This window comes from Ammospiza nelsoni, chromosome 1, assembly GCF_027579445.1.
Source record: "Ammospiza nelsoni isolate bAmmNel1 chromosome 1, bAmmNel1.pri, whole genome shotgun sequence".
Taxonomy (NCBI): domain Eukaryota; kingdom Metazoa; phylum Chordata; class Aves; order Passeriformes; family Passerellidae; genus Ammospiza; species Ammospiza nelsoni.
This window is the reverse complement of record NC_080633.1, coordinates 30,781,249-30,796,514: the sequence shown is the minus strand read 5'-3', so window position 1 is coordinate 30,796,514 and position 15,266 is coordinate 30,781,249. Positions and strand designations below refer to the sequence as shown.

The following is a 15,266-nucleotide window of genomic DNA, read 5'->3' as shown; positions in this document are numbered from 1 at the left end:
ACTCCAAAGACCTGGAAAAATACATAATGTTGTTGAAGAGCAGAAAGAAGTTTGGACAGCAATTTCCAAAATATTATATACCACATTTGGATTTCAGTTCAGTAACCACAGATAGATAAAAGAGCTGATTTCACCTGGGTGCATGTAAGTAACCCAGACACCTTTTGAACTTATCTTCAGCAGCAGGCATGTTGAAATGCTGCTGAAAACCAGAGACAGTAAAAAGCTCCCTGACCAGCTTTCCACAACAACATTTCACCTGTCTGCAATATTAAAAGCAAGAAACTGGGTAAACTGGATGTGTGGTTTTTCCATCAGGAAACTGTGATACCAAACACTGCTATTTTAGCAATAGTTGCAGCAACTGAAAAACTCCCATAAAGATCAAGAGTTTCAGGTATTTTCTTCTTCATAATTTATTAGTGTCATATATTAATATCACTTGTCTCTCTACCCTAACTACATGACCTTGCCTTGGCAGAGGGATTTGAATGGTTATCTCCAGATGTCCCTTCCAACCCTAATTCTGTGATACAAAAATATTTTCTTTTTCTGACCAGCTCTTTTTATGCACAGTAATCAGTTCAGAACATGCAATGGCTGCAGAATGTAAACATTTTCTTAATGATCTTACCATTCATAACAAGCAAAGCAAACATTTCCCTGTTGAGATTCAGCATTCACCTAACAGCTTTACAGATTAGCAAGAGCCTGGTCCCTGAAGATTCAAAGAGCTGGGATCAATTTAATAGGCTACAGAGTTGGTGCAAGTAGATGTTGCTATGCTAGAGGTTCCACATTTATTGCATCATGTGATATAAGGAAATACCCATGTGAATTGGTTCTACAGACAAACTCAATCCAAAGAGGTTCCTCAGATAATGGTTGAATAAAACTTGCATCATTTTCGCTTGTTCCACATAAGGTCTTTCAATGGGCTTTCAGACAATTTAGGTTTTAAGGGAAAGCAATTCTAAAGAAATATGTTCTTTTTCCACTTAGCACATCTCATCATAAAACCACAGAAATTTAGCACAGTGCACACAACCCTTTCTACAGCATTTCAGAATTTTTCATTGACGGAACAAGCCATCCATGAAGTGGGCTGGCCTATACCATTCATCTACAGAGCAGTACTGCTTTACCAGTTTGCCTCCTGCTTTTTCTTTTTTTTTTAATACATCTATCTTCTGTGTAAACAGCATGTATGAATGTACATACACAAGCTATATATATGCAGGCTAGATATATTGTAAAAAAAAGTACATTCACCATTTTGCTGTAACTTACAACCATGACCCAAAATAACAACATTTAACATATATTATGAAGATTTTCACAGCTCTTATGTACAAGACACACAGATTGCTATTCAAATGAGATAGCATCCTGGTGTTACACCATAGAAAAAAAGGGTCATAAATACTGTCTGTATACTGTATGTGCCTAAAGTGTCCTGCTTAAAAATTATTTCAGACCTCTCTAACCATGGGGTGTAACATAATATAGCAACCTATTCCCTGAAGAAATTCAAGACTAGCAGGAATTAAAAAGAAAAAGCACAAAACCCCCAACTCTAACACTACTGAACACCCAGGCTTTTGCCATTTAAATTACAATCCATAAATAAATATATGAGCTGCCTATCACAGGCTCACCATCACAGTAAGAAGCTGGCCGTGTCACTGGCAATTCATTATTTTTCCTTTTGGAATACTAGGGACACCTGCAACTACTGGAGCATCTCACAGGTGAAACAATTATAACCTGATACATACTTTAGACCTAAGCTGGAAGCTGAATCATAGGAATCACAGAGTCATAAAATAGTTTCAGTTGGAAAGGTCCTTTAAAGTTGGATGGAACTGCCCTTCCATCTCTTTATCTCATAAGATTAACCTTCATGAAAACAGACTCCATGAGAAAGGAAAAGTAGCAATAACAACTGCAATGGGACAAAAACATTGGCCATGTATGAAAAAATATGCACCTTTGAGGAGGACTGGAAAAGGGAACTCAGTTCCTATGGATACAATAAGGAAATTTACCAACATTTATCTTTTAAGAAATTCTAATCAAATGTTAGCTGCTCAGAGAAATGGCAGGCTTCTCCTACCACTATTACTGGGACTACACTGGAACCAGAAATTTCAGTGTCTTCCAAAAGGTGACAAAGCACATCTCAGCCTTGCTCAGCTGGGGGACAGAAGAGATGCCACATGGAGACGCTCATCCTCCTCCAGTTCACGGCATTAACTTTAAGCAGGATGCACGACTAAAGTAAAAATACATCCTGCCTCACTGCTCTTTCACTGAAGGAAAGAAAAATGAGGATCCCAAGGCTGAAACTGCCCTTCAATACTGCATTTCTGTACATGTCACAGAGGTACATTGAAATGGTTGGTGAAGCAACTCAGTTTTCAGAGGCAAACTCTAATGTTGCGGGACACTAAGGAGTAGATTTGAAAATATTTAGGCACATAACTCCTACCAAAAGTGATGTTCCTGAAGTATCTAAAAACATTCACATGTAATCTGATTATACTGAATGTGTCCCCTTTCTTGCATTAGATGTAGCCCACAGAAACAGACAAATACACATTCACATTAGTTATCTTCTTTCTTCATGCCAATGAGAATAGTCGAAATTTTACTTTCTTTTTGTGTGAGCCAATTTAATTTTTGGCTCTTTCCACAGCCTGCACTTAACACAAAAGAAGAAACATCAGAAAGATACCAAATCAGCTGGAGTATCTCGGCATTTGAACTCTTTGTTTAGGGAAGTACAAGATTATTTCCTATTAAGCACCACTGTGATAAGATAAATATGTGCCTTTCTGCTGAATGCCCTGTTGTGCTCTGTATGGATTATTCACGGCATGTACCAAATTGCACTGTAAGAGAAAGAGGCCAAGTGTGAAACTGAGCTATGTTTGACTCCATTTGATATAAAAGCTGTTGCCAGTTTTTAATACTACAATCAACAATTCTCAAAAAATGCTCACTGAATTAAATTTCTATGCAATAGGGTATATACAGATAAATACAGCTCACAAAGTATTACAGTGTTTTCCCTGATGCTTTTATAGACTGTTCTCACAAAACCAAAGCAGTCATAAAATAAGCCACCTGTAAAGGGTTATTTTACCAACAGTGCTAGGAATAGATACTTCAAGTGTGGGTGAACAAAGTGTGAACCATATGGGACGTTGCAGAGATTTGAATTGGGGACTCTCACTCCTCAAAAGAACCGAAGTCAAGGCATGTTCCATATGCAGCATTCTGTTTTCTTGGAAGTTTAAACAGCTACTGATAGTTTGCTTTCTATCAAGTGAAGCTGCAGTTCAGTGACTCATTTTGCAGGCATTGGTTAAAGCAGGTTCAGAGACTATTGTTAATTACACATATTTAAAGAAGGAAGCTCTGCAAAGAATGCCTATCATGGGTAAAGATTACTTTGGAGCTAAACAGAAAAATAACAGGATACCATTTGAAGTCTTTCTTTAAAAGAAGCCTCTGTGCAAAGGCAGAAAATAAATTAATGTCTAATTACATATATTAAGAACTAAAATGTTACAAAATGCCTATTCACGTCAGATCATGACTAATCAGTTTCTTAAGAAAAATAAAAAAATATTTTAAATGTACTGTAGGATTATCCTGGCTTTAAAATTAAACTGTGACATGGTGCCTCTAAAATTGCCCCTTCTGCCTATACAGCCATTGTCCTGTTTCATAAGAAGTGTTGCATATCAGTCATTTGCCAAATTCACTTCATAACACAAAGGATTATATATTTCCTAAGAAGGCACAGTTTTATGCAGAAGTGAGGTATAAATATAAACAAACTGACCTGGTGTTGTGGAGCTCATTGTTCTTAATGGAATGGTATCTCGTTAAAGTGTAAAGTAAACTGTGGCAGAAGTTGTCCAGATTTTGAGATTCCTCTGGAGGTGAGTTGAATCTGAGTAAAATAAAGAAGGAAAAAATACCTTTGAGTATTTGTAGACAATATAATATTTTTAAGATAATATCATTATGTCAAACACACTTAAACAGAAGAACACGGAATTTCTTGCCCCAAAGTGTACTTTTTTGCTCCAAATTCAAGCACTGACGACCACTGAAAACAAGACTAAAATTCAGAAATCCTAAAGCTTCAGAGCAGATCAACTAGAAATCTGCATTACAGCCCAAATACAGTCATATAGGATCACAAGAAAGTAAAGGATGAATTGTCCTTCCATAAATATCTGGATTGCATCCTTATATATAAGAAGTAGCCAATTCTCAGTTTTACTGCAGTCAGCATCGAAACATGAATGTGCAGAAACTGATCTGCATTCAAAAGTCTTTCAGGAATAGCTACTACTTCCTAAAGCTCCAATGTTTGAACAGCTCATGAATAGAGCTTGTTGAAATAATTAGCTCAGCTGAAGGGATCTCCCATGACAAGCTAATGACATCCCTGACACCACAGAGAGCTGCTAATGGCGTGGGCTGCTCCAGACTGGGGCAAGGAGGGTTCTGCAATTTGGCTGAAATCCTTTCACAGTCCCGTGGCGTTCTCAGTTCAATACACAAGCAGAGGCAAAAATGTTCCCCTAATACTCCCATCTGCTGAAAGTTTAAAGCTATAGAGAAGCTTTCAGGGAACTAAAATATATTTTCATTCAAGCAGGATATAAACAGCATAATGAGAGAGAAGGTTGTAGTGCATTACGACTGTGACTATTCTATTCAGCCACTGCTCCTGAAGTATCTAAGTAGTCAAAGATATTCTTAGTGCTGAATATTTTAGCAGCTTTTGTCACTTTTTTTAAACTACCAACTGCACATTTAGTTTCAAGCTGAGCTCAGCCAAATTCAAGATAGTAAATTACATTTTAACCAAGTATAATCATTTAACTTTAGCATCATTATCATTCAAGAAAGGAAAATCACACATTTAGGTAACTAACTTCTGCTTTTATGCCCCCTAAAGCAAGCTGGACATGGACTGCTCAAATAAGCATGACATTTGGACATTACCAGCACTTCAGCAGGCAGCACCTGTAAAACCAAAATTCATTATACTTTATAAAAATCCTACTTTCCCTTGCTTGCCTCATGCAGCAAAATTAATCAAATATCAGATGGAGCCACTATAAAATGAACAGACTCTACTGTTAAGCCCTATCCAAAAGAGTATTTGGGCAGATCCTTAGTTTCTATTAGTAAGGTTCCACTGCAGCAGGCATATAGCTGCAAGATTTATCAATAAAATCACAGTTCAAGAGTTCTAAGATTCTATTTAATTTCACTGATCTCATTATTATCTTAGCAGTTACACAGTCATGAAAAAATATTTTCCAGTGAATCCAACATCCATTCATCCAGTATCCAGATGCAGCTGGGATTATGTAGTTTCTCTCAGAAAATAGAAAATGGTTATTGATGCATGACTGTGGGCTCGACTTGAGTGAATTTTCAGCATACATTTAAGGTAAACCTAGTATTTTTGAGCATTAGGAAAATTCTGGGCATTAGGATTTGGCAATATTCTAATATTTGAAACTCACTTATAATCCCCATAACTGAAACTATAATTTTGTGTAAGTTTGCTTCTTGTAGACCTCCCATCTAAGCAAACATCGGAAGCTCATATGAGATCGGAGACCACATGGTCAGCTCTGACTGCACTCTCAAAGCTTTCTCCTCACAAAAAAGGCTTTACTATTTTTTTTTTTTTTACTCAAAGATAATTTCTAATAAATGGAATAGTTGTGTGTGTGTGTGTGACAGTAGATACAACTGGCATGCTCCTATCAGTGCAAATATTCCATCTGAGTGACAATCTGTACCCAAAACAGTGCTCCCACCAACCCTGTCTTGGGTTTTGGATACCAGCTGTGCTGAAACTGTTGAAATCAGCTGCTTCCTAGCTTTTCCCTGCTCTTCTGGAGCAAGAAACATTTACCCTTGGAGGAGAATTAGGTTAGGGAAGATTTAAACAAGCTGGCCATACATAATTCATGTGACCTGAGGGGATGGATGCTCCCACAAGTCCTCAGGGACCCGGACAGCATCACTGCAAAGCCACTCCCAGAACAGCTTTGAAAGGTCATGACTATCAAGGCAGGTTCAAATAGACTGTAAGAAAGCAAACATCTCTCCTGTCTTCAGGAAGGACAAGGAGAATGCAGAGAACCAAAGGCCAGTCCACCTCTACTCAATGTTTTGGAAGGTGATGGGCCAAATAATCCTGGAAACGATTTCCAAGCATATGAAGGGCACAAAGGTGGTGGTAAATAGGCAGCCTTTATTCATGAAGGAAAATCATGCTTGGCCCACATGATGGCTTTCTGCAATTAAATAGTTAGAAAATAGATGGGAGGAGAGCTGAGAATGTTGTTTATCTTGAATAAAGAAAAGCTTTCAACACTGTTCCCCAGAACACCCTCACAAACTGTGAAGGACAGGAAAGTGGACAGCAAGGTGGCTGAAAACAGACTGTGCTGCCAAGCTCTAAGGGCTGTGATCTGCAGGCCAAAGTCCACCTGGAGGCCTGTGCCTTCAATGGAGCCCCCAGGGGTCAACACTGGTGCCAGTCCTGCTTTTCAATCAGGACCTGGCTCATGGCACAGAGCATAACCTCAGCAATTCCACAGACAATTCAGAATTGGAAGGAGCGGTTGACGGAGCAGATGGTTCTGCTGTCATTCAGAGGGACTTCAATGGGCTAGAGAAACTGGATCTGCTGAAAGTGTGTGCCAAGGCTGGGGTGGGTGGCAGGGAGCAAAGGGAGAAACAGAAAAAGCCCCAGGATCAGAGGGAAAAGAGGTGCTTTATTGCAGAGTAGCTAGGTAAAAAGCAGTAAAGAAGACAGACCAAATCTGTTCTCAGCAATCCCCAGAGAAGAGGCAATGTACACAAACTGAAATATGGTCAATTCCACTTAAACGTTAGAAGGTACTTTTCCCAGTTATTGAGGCCAAACGTCTAAGAAATAGGCTTCCCAATAAGTTTGAGTTCCCATCCTTGGAGATTGTACACAGCCTTGGGAAACTTGCTGTAGCTGACCTAGCCAAGAAGAGGGGTGTGGACTAGGTGCATCCTCCACAGGTCTGGAGATGCTCTTGTTATATCATGATTTTTCCTTTTCAAGATCACCAAAGACAGCATCAGCATTGAATATTCAATGCAGTTAAATCTAGTGAGAATAATTCCAGTATAAGAAAGTGTTCTGCTGGGATTCCCATAAAAAGATTTCCATTAAGGAATTTTGTAAATTCAACTGTACTGGTGGTCTTATTTAATGAGGTGGCAGTTGGCATCCTTCCTGATACTCTATTTCCATATATGTCATGTAAATGCAAAGCTTTCACTACGCTGAATGTTGTTGTTCAGGTTCAGTTTGAACGACTCCTTGTAAATATGATACAAGGCTCACATTGTCAAAGCTCCCATTAAGAACATGAAAAATTGCATATCACAATGTACAGAATTATATTCACAACACAGACACTCTCATTCAAATACACTTCTACTGATAAGCTGACATTTCTTCATTTCTTTTCTTTTTCTGAAGGAACGTCATAGTGCAAATTAGACCATGAACTACAGCACCACATTTTTTTTTAATGCTAGCTCTGAGAATTAAAAAAAACACAGCACAGGCTATTGTGCATTAAAATTTCATGAGGGGTGCTTTGCTCATTGGGAGATGAATTTGTGTTCCATCTCCACCCACAAAAACAGCCCACAACTCCTGATTGGTCAGATCCCAGTGACATCAAGCTCAGGCACAGCAAGGGGCTCCAGGATTTAGGATAGACTAAGTGCACTTCCTAAGGCACTACACTTTAACATTTCAACACTAATATTTTAAGGGTTTGATTTTGGTTTGTTTTACTACGTTTTAACTGAAAGATAATTCATCCTTTACTCATTATCAAGCTGGAATTCTAGTCTACAGCACAATACACAGCAAATTAATTTCTACCTTCATGCATATCACTGGAGGTGATGCTACACATTAGCGAACTTGTATTTGCTCATCCAGGAACCATAAACCTTCCCCTTTTTCTTCAAAGGAAATTCAACAGCTCATATGCTTCAACAACTGATGCACCTTTGAAATGGCTACAAAAGAAGAGTGCAAGATGGAATGTAGGTTTTCCTGCCCACCAGCCACCACAAACTCTATGTTTCTCATGACTACATTGTAGGTACAGTATTTTCTAACACAAATAATAATTTCAAGTTAACACTATGCCTTTAAACTGTCATCTCTCACTATGTTGTCCCAAGACTATATTCACTACTACATTTTTTCTATCTTGTGCTTATACTTCAGAATTCTTCTGGGAATTGAATTTCTGAGATAGGATGCAATGAATACAAATTAACAGAATTCAGATGAAATATATATTTCTACTTCTATTTTCCCCATGCCCAAGATGAATTTTTCATGAGAACTTCTGAAATGAATGCATAGTTTTCTTAACTACATCCTGGAGGTATCTTTCTGATCTTTCTCTTCCAGGAGGATTTTTTTCCTAAAATACCTCTATTTGCAAAAGGGTATAGAAAATCATTATGAAAGATTTTGTAGATAAAAATATAGAATTATGCGCTTCATTAAATTCTGAACATGACAGGTCAGTACCCTTAACAATACACTTAGTTGTTTCTCTGCTGCATATATTGTTTCAAAATAGCTTTCAGTTACTTAGAAACAAAATAGTTTTTGGAATTGAGATGAAAATGATGGAGGCCATTAAGTCAAGTGCTCAAGTGTCAGAAGAAAGAAATATTCACTTCTCACACTTAACAGCTCATGTGTTAAAAACCAAACATGCAAAACAGCTGTAAGAATTAGTACAAATTCTGTTGTCCAATGAACAGTTCAGAAAAAAGGTCAATGAACAGAAATATGAAATGTTAAAAATAAAACAAAAAACAAAAGAACTATACTTGTTCTCTCTAGAATATGAACAGCATGATGCTTTAAAAAAAAATACGTCTTTCATTTAGAAAGATATTTTCCAGAAGAAAATTGTTGAATAGGTATTCTTACAGTATCTAAAGAAAATTGCATTAAAAAGACATCAAGCTATAGATCTTAGAAAAGTAATAATAAATCCATTACAACATAATGACTGGAAGACAAATCACAAAGGACTTTTACTGAAGTGATTTGCACCCATGTAAGCCAAACCCAGAGTGCCAAATCAAACCCTTCTAGCCTTGTATCAAACTTCTAAATTTGATTAGGAAGTAAGCTGGCATATGGAAAAGGTGGTAAGGTGTTAAGGAAAGATGTGAATTCCAAAGCAAAGTACTTAAAGACCTCAGTTCAAAAAGCAAATGGCTGTTATAACTGGTTTTAAAATGTACAATAAGTGGAAGCTAAAGCAAAACCAGGACATTAGCAGCCCATGTAATTATGCAGTGATCTTTATATGCAAATACAGTGCAGACTCACTTGCAGTAAAAAGACCAAAGCCCAGTCCAATAGACATTGGGGTATGGAACTGCTTTCAGTGGGAATTTAGTGGTTTCACAGCAAAGCATTCAGAATCCAGTGCAGGATTAAGTATTTTACCAGGAGGTATTCAGGCATCTTATTCTTAATTAGGTATCTACTCAAAGGCTTTTTGAAGTCTGTAACAATTTTGCAGTACATACCTTTGAAGGTAATGTATTAACGAACTACTCCAGCAGCAAGTACTGGAATTTCATACTCTTTATATTTCCCCAACAAAGTAATTTTTATGTGCCTAACAGAAAAGTGCATCTTACAGAATCTGTAAAGAGTTCTCAGCTATACTTCTAACATGCAAATATTTGTTTCGACCAATAAGTCAAACCACTATGTTTCAGCAATTACTCATATGCAATATTAAGCAGTGTTAGACCTCACACATGCTGTGAGCACATGGCTCACAGTTGTGAGAGCCTCAGACTTCTGTCCAGTAAAACAAATCCTCCTTCCTGAAACTCTTTAAAGCAAGCAATAAAGCCATACAGCTATTTCAACAGCCTCTTTTACATTCATTGTCTATTACAGAGATGAAGCAACTAAGTTTTCTAAAAATCAAGATGAGATGATGTCTTCCACCAAAAAAGAATCCAAGGCCTCAATCAACAGGATTAAATAATGTGCTGCTAAGCTGGTGGCTGGACTTCTGCTATCCCAGATACAACAAATTGGCACAAGTTTCTGCTCTGTTTCCCAGTGAAATCAGTTAGAAATACAATATAGCTTAAAAAAAAAAAAAAAAAGCCAAATAACCTTTTTTTTCTTTCAGGATTTGGAAATTGTTCACCTCAGAAATACTGCAGAAATACTTGTGCTGCAGCTTAACTTGTCTTGCCTTCGTCTTCCATGCAGGTCCCTTGTCTGAATTACAAAGAGTGCACATCCATACGTGCCTTCCCGAAGTAGAGCTGATACACAAGATTTGCCTTGTATCAAGTACAACCAGGCAGTTGCAAATACCACAGCAGGTGAGAGACTGGCCTATATGATGCTTTCATAGCAAGAAAAGAAAATATGAGACAGGCCTATTTAGGTCCACATTTTGATTTTTTTTTTTTTTAATGATGACAGATTTCAATCAGTACTGAAAATAAAAACTTCTTATAGGGAAAAATCAAACATAAAATTCAGAGTTCACTGAAGCACATAAGGAAAGAAGCAAAACCCATTTTAATTGGAACAGGTTGTCCAGATGTCATCTCCATCCTTGGAGATATTCAAAACCCAAAAGAAAATGGCCTTGGCCAGTCTACTGTAGATGACTTTCCTTTGTTGATCTGAGTGAATTAGAAAATCTCTAGAGACACTTTCCAGCCTCAGCCATTTTGCCACAAGACACTGAAGAACACACAAGACACACAAAAAACAATCCTTGTAGGTTGTATGAAAATGCGTACGGTCCTCTCTCCTCATGCAAGACTGTGGAGAAACTTTCCACCAGATGAATACAACTGGAAGAAAGAATCCCTTAAAACTTCTGAAAAAGCTGGACAAATGAGCCACAACAAAAATTATGGAGTCCAGATTACTTTGAAGGAAATCACAAATTCTAAGTTTCTTTTATTTTGACTCTCTTACCCAGCACTATCAAAACTAACTATCCAAGCTCCTGGTAAGAAACCATCAGAGAGCTCATGCACTCAATTTAGAAATGCTTTCTAAATTCTTCACTTTGCCTTTGAAAAAATTCAAGTGAACTTCTGTGGTGAGCAAAATTGGAGTACAGACAGGAATACTGTGAGCTCTGCACTATGGAGCTGTACTGTGCATAATTCAGGGAGTATTTCAAGGACATCACACTTCAATCATCAGTAGTTTATTATCAATCATCATTAATAACTTAGCCACTGGTAATTAAAACAAAAAAGAAATAAAAATCCCCAAAACCCACCCTTTTCAAGTAATGTGAAAAGAAACATCCCTGCTGTGTATACTCTTACCCATCTCTGCCTGCTGTGCATCTAAGAACATCCATTTCTCTAAAAATGCTTGAGATAAAGTGTAATTTTAACCCATGAAAACTATTTACAATGTGTTACAGTAGAGGAAAGGGGAGAAGGAGGTGGACTGTTTATTCTATGTCTGCATACACATGGAATAATTTTTAAAAATGTTGCAAAACATTTTTAATGAATGGCTGTACACAAGAACAAAAAGAGTAAGTAGGTAAACATGACATTAGAATATAACTTTTCCCATGAGCTTAGGAAAACCAGCATCAGTGCACTAGAACTACAAACTTGTTCTTTCAAAGGAACAAGAAGTAGACCATGGACAGAACACTTCTGAAACCCTTTGAGCCTATAACATGCAGTTCACAGTACTTCAGCTTTGGTTTATGTTTGCCTTTCCACCAGATGAAAACTAACTTTCTGTCAACCACTCCCGCTTCTTTTTTTATTAAACTGAATTTTATTTCAGCTGTTACTGACCTTGTTGCACAGTGTGGTAACTGACATATAGCCACCCATAAAGAACTAGAGACAGAAACACAAATTTCTCCTATTCCTTTTTTTACTCTATCTTTTCACATGAAGGGCAGTATAGCAACTAGTTTTGAATTTCATCTGAGATGCACAGCACCTGAATATTTAACACAGCAGGACTCTGTTACTTGAGCCTATCACAACATCAAAGCTTCCTGCATACAAAAAACCACTTTTGCATTTCTGTAACATTGTACTAGTTTAGAATAACAGAACACTTCTCATGCAACAAGAATTATCAGCCTTGAAGAGACTAGGTATCTAGAAGGGAAAGTCTCCAAAGGCAGTTCCAGATGCTTGGCCTGTGATCTCAATGGTTCTCTGAAGGAATCAGTCTTGCTTTCTTTTCCAGCTCTTAAAAAAACTTGAGAGTATGCAATAGTTAAGTTAAAAGGAAAAAATACAATAAAATTTTACAAGAACAACTCCACATATAAACTTCCTCTGACATTGTAAAAGTTTAATTTAGAATCCCCAAAAAATTACTTTCAGTAAATTGTTTGAAGTCAATATATTTTTTCTTATTTTACAACAAAAGGACATACTCTGCCTCACTGAAACCTTCCTTAGTAGGCAATGATTGATCATTTTGATATGATCAAAAACATTTGGGAATATCATCACTGCCTTTAAAAAGGCTAGAGTGAAGTTATAACAAAGTACCCTTGAAAAACCCATATTCTTGTTAGATTGTATGCTTATACATAGATATTAGCATGGATAATCACATTCAAGAGCACCTGATTTTCAAACAGTTCATATTTTTAGAACACAATATGTCTCTGTAAGCTTTGCTTTGACACTTGGTTTGGATAAATCCAGACAAACCTCAAGGTGAATCATCATAATCTTCTGCTACTCTCCAGCCCTTCCACAGAGGCTCCAAAACTCTTTGGTTTCATCTGAACCACTATTGCTACTTCCATTAAATTAGGACCTAGATGTCCCATCCAGGATCCAAACCATTTAGTAGGACATTCAATGACCTCTGTTATTTAACTGACCTCTAAAAGTTTTCACATCTTTTTTTAAATGTCAAATATGGAACAGCATGCCTCAGTGGCCGTGAATTAGTAAATTTCTATGGACTTCAAAAAACAGGTCTCAAACACGACCTTCTCATGTGTACCATTTTCTCCTCTAAAGAAAGAGTACTCAGTCTCAGATGCATTACTTAGAGACACAGGTGTGGTCAAAAAGCTGTAGAAGTGTTACATCATTTACAGGTAAGTAATTGTGCTCTTCTATACACACACGTATTTCTGATTTTCGCAAAGTCTTAGCCACTTAGGATATGAGGCAACATTTTAGGAAAAAAAGTATTTTTAAATGGTTTCTGAAGTTTATCACTTACTCATCCTAAAATATTAATCTGAGAAACAAATATTTGAAGAAACAAAGTAGAGAACTTCAAACCTGCAGGCATATTTAGATTGCTTGTAATACTCACCAGTACATGCTGGATGATTTTCCACAAAACTAAATATTACACAGGAGTAAGACACGGAAAACACAAACTCACAACAACATAATTTTAGGCCAGGAATCCCTCCCCAGCATACAAAGAAACAGACACACCTAAAAACAGGTAAAGCACAAGCCAGGAATCACCGCAATCACTGACAGGAATTAGTCAGCTACTTCCATTGAGAACTGGATGTGAGAACATCATCTTGTGTTTATGCAGCACTTAAAGGAATTCCTCCTGCAAAGACCTTGCAAAGAAGACAGAGAGGGACACAAGGTGTAGTGCAGGCACCAAGCACAATGATGAGTGGAGATCAACATATTTAAAATTTTTACAAAGAGATAAAAATCACATTAATAAGAATTGATACAGAAGAAGGTTTATAGGTATACAGAAGCTGTCAACAAGCTTAGAAGGAAGTAGAAGCAACAGGTCCACGTAAGTTTTTCATAGTTGTGATTCATTACATGAGATGATTAATGTCCAATGTTATTTCATGCATTAAAAGTAACTGAGATGAGTCAAAATTTTCCATTAAAATCTATGACAGAAAAGTGAGTTTATCTGCTTAGCAGCAAAAAGATTTGTCTTTATAAACATCGAGATTCCTTAAGCTTCTGTTGCTAAACAGCCAAGTAGTTCTCTGCTCATTAAAGAAAAAGCTTCAAATTTTCCTCAGCAAAAGCATATAGATGGGTGAAGAATGTATAAGCTGAATTATTTTATGAAAACTTACCCCACAAGAAAAATTACTTTTTGCTGCCATTGAAATCAATAAGATTTGACAAATTTTTTTACGCTAGCTTTTAGATTAGGCTTCAATTTTGTCTTTGTCATAATAGATCTTTAGAACTGGAAAGTCTTTAATTGTTGAAATAGTTATTTGCAGTGTTTGATAAGTAACAAATGTTGTAAAGATCGTCTTACAAGAAAATAAACCTTTCACTGCAGCTGATACTTTGAAGAACATTTACACTGAATGTCCTTTGACAATAGATTTCTTTACCATAGAGCCTTACTTATTTTCACAGGACAAGGATTAATTCTAAACTGACATGTTTTAAGAGTATGATTCAGCAGAGACCAAATGATACATGGAAGTTTGATACTTTGGCATTTTCAGCAGTGGAATACAAACCGAGAAAACAGACTCCCTGTATCAAGCAGTTCAATTGGATCACAGGTTGAAGACCAAAAATTATTTTCATGCTCAATTTGTTTTCTGTGATTTCACCAATGTCACTGGGAAAAAGAATAAAATACACCTTTGATAATTTATAAATTAATATTATAGTCCATCTTTCCGACCGGAACTTGACAGCAATGCAAGAGCCTTCTTAATGCACTGAACTCAACTCATAAATCAAAACTTTTGAGAAAATTCTGACCTCTACTGCAAGTGTGTATTCTCATTTAGTAGTAGCAGTAGGACAAAAAAATGGGAAAAGTTGATGACATTCATTTGCCTCGGTTGCAGGAGGAGGGGGTGATGCTGGTCACCGGTGAGCTCCAATCCCCTTTTCCCTCGGCAGCTCCCCAGCTCAGCCACCGGCAGGCAGAGGGTTGCGTTTCGGCCACACGCTCAGATCCCAGAATGACAGAAGCAGCCTACGTGTGTGGACTTTGATGGATTGAGGCACAGAAAGAAGGAAGGAGCCCTTGTTTGCATCTCCCAACTGTCTGTATTCCTCCCCATGAAGGGAGCGGCACAGGTGCCACAGCATCGCAGCTCAAAGGGGAGGCAGAAGCAAAAAGGCGCGAAACAGAAAAATGGCAGCTTTTACAG

At 37.3% G+C, this 15,266-nt stretch overlaps 1 protein-coding gene across 1 annotated transcript in view; it reads right to left on the bottom strand.

Annotated features, from left to right (window-relative positions):
• The window catches only part of HDAC9 (histone deacetylase 9), a 455,676-nt gene that overhangs the window by 417,056 nt on the left and 23,354 nt on the right, over positions 1 to 15,266 (bottom strand). The window contains exon 2 of the mRNA XM_059466708.1: positions 3,854 to 3,964. Coding sequence (XP_059322691.1) covers positions 3,854 to 3,872 — 19 coding nt within the window. The 5' untranslated portion in view covers positions 3,873 to 3,964. The remainder of the gene's footprint in view (positions 1 to 3,853; positions 3,965 to 15,266) is intronic.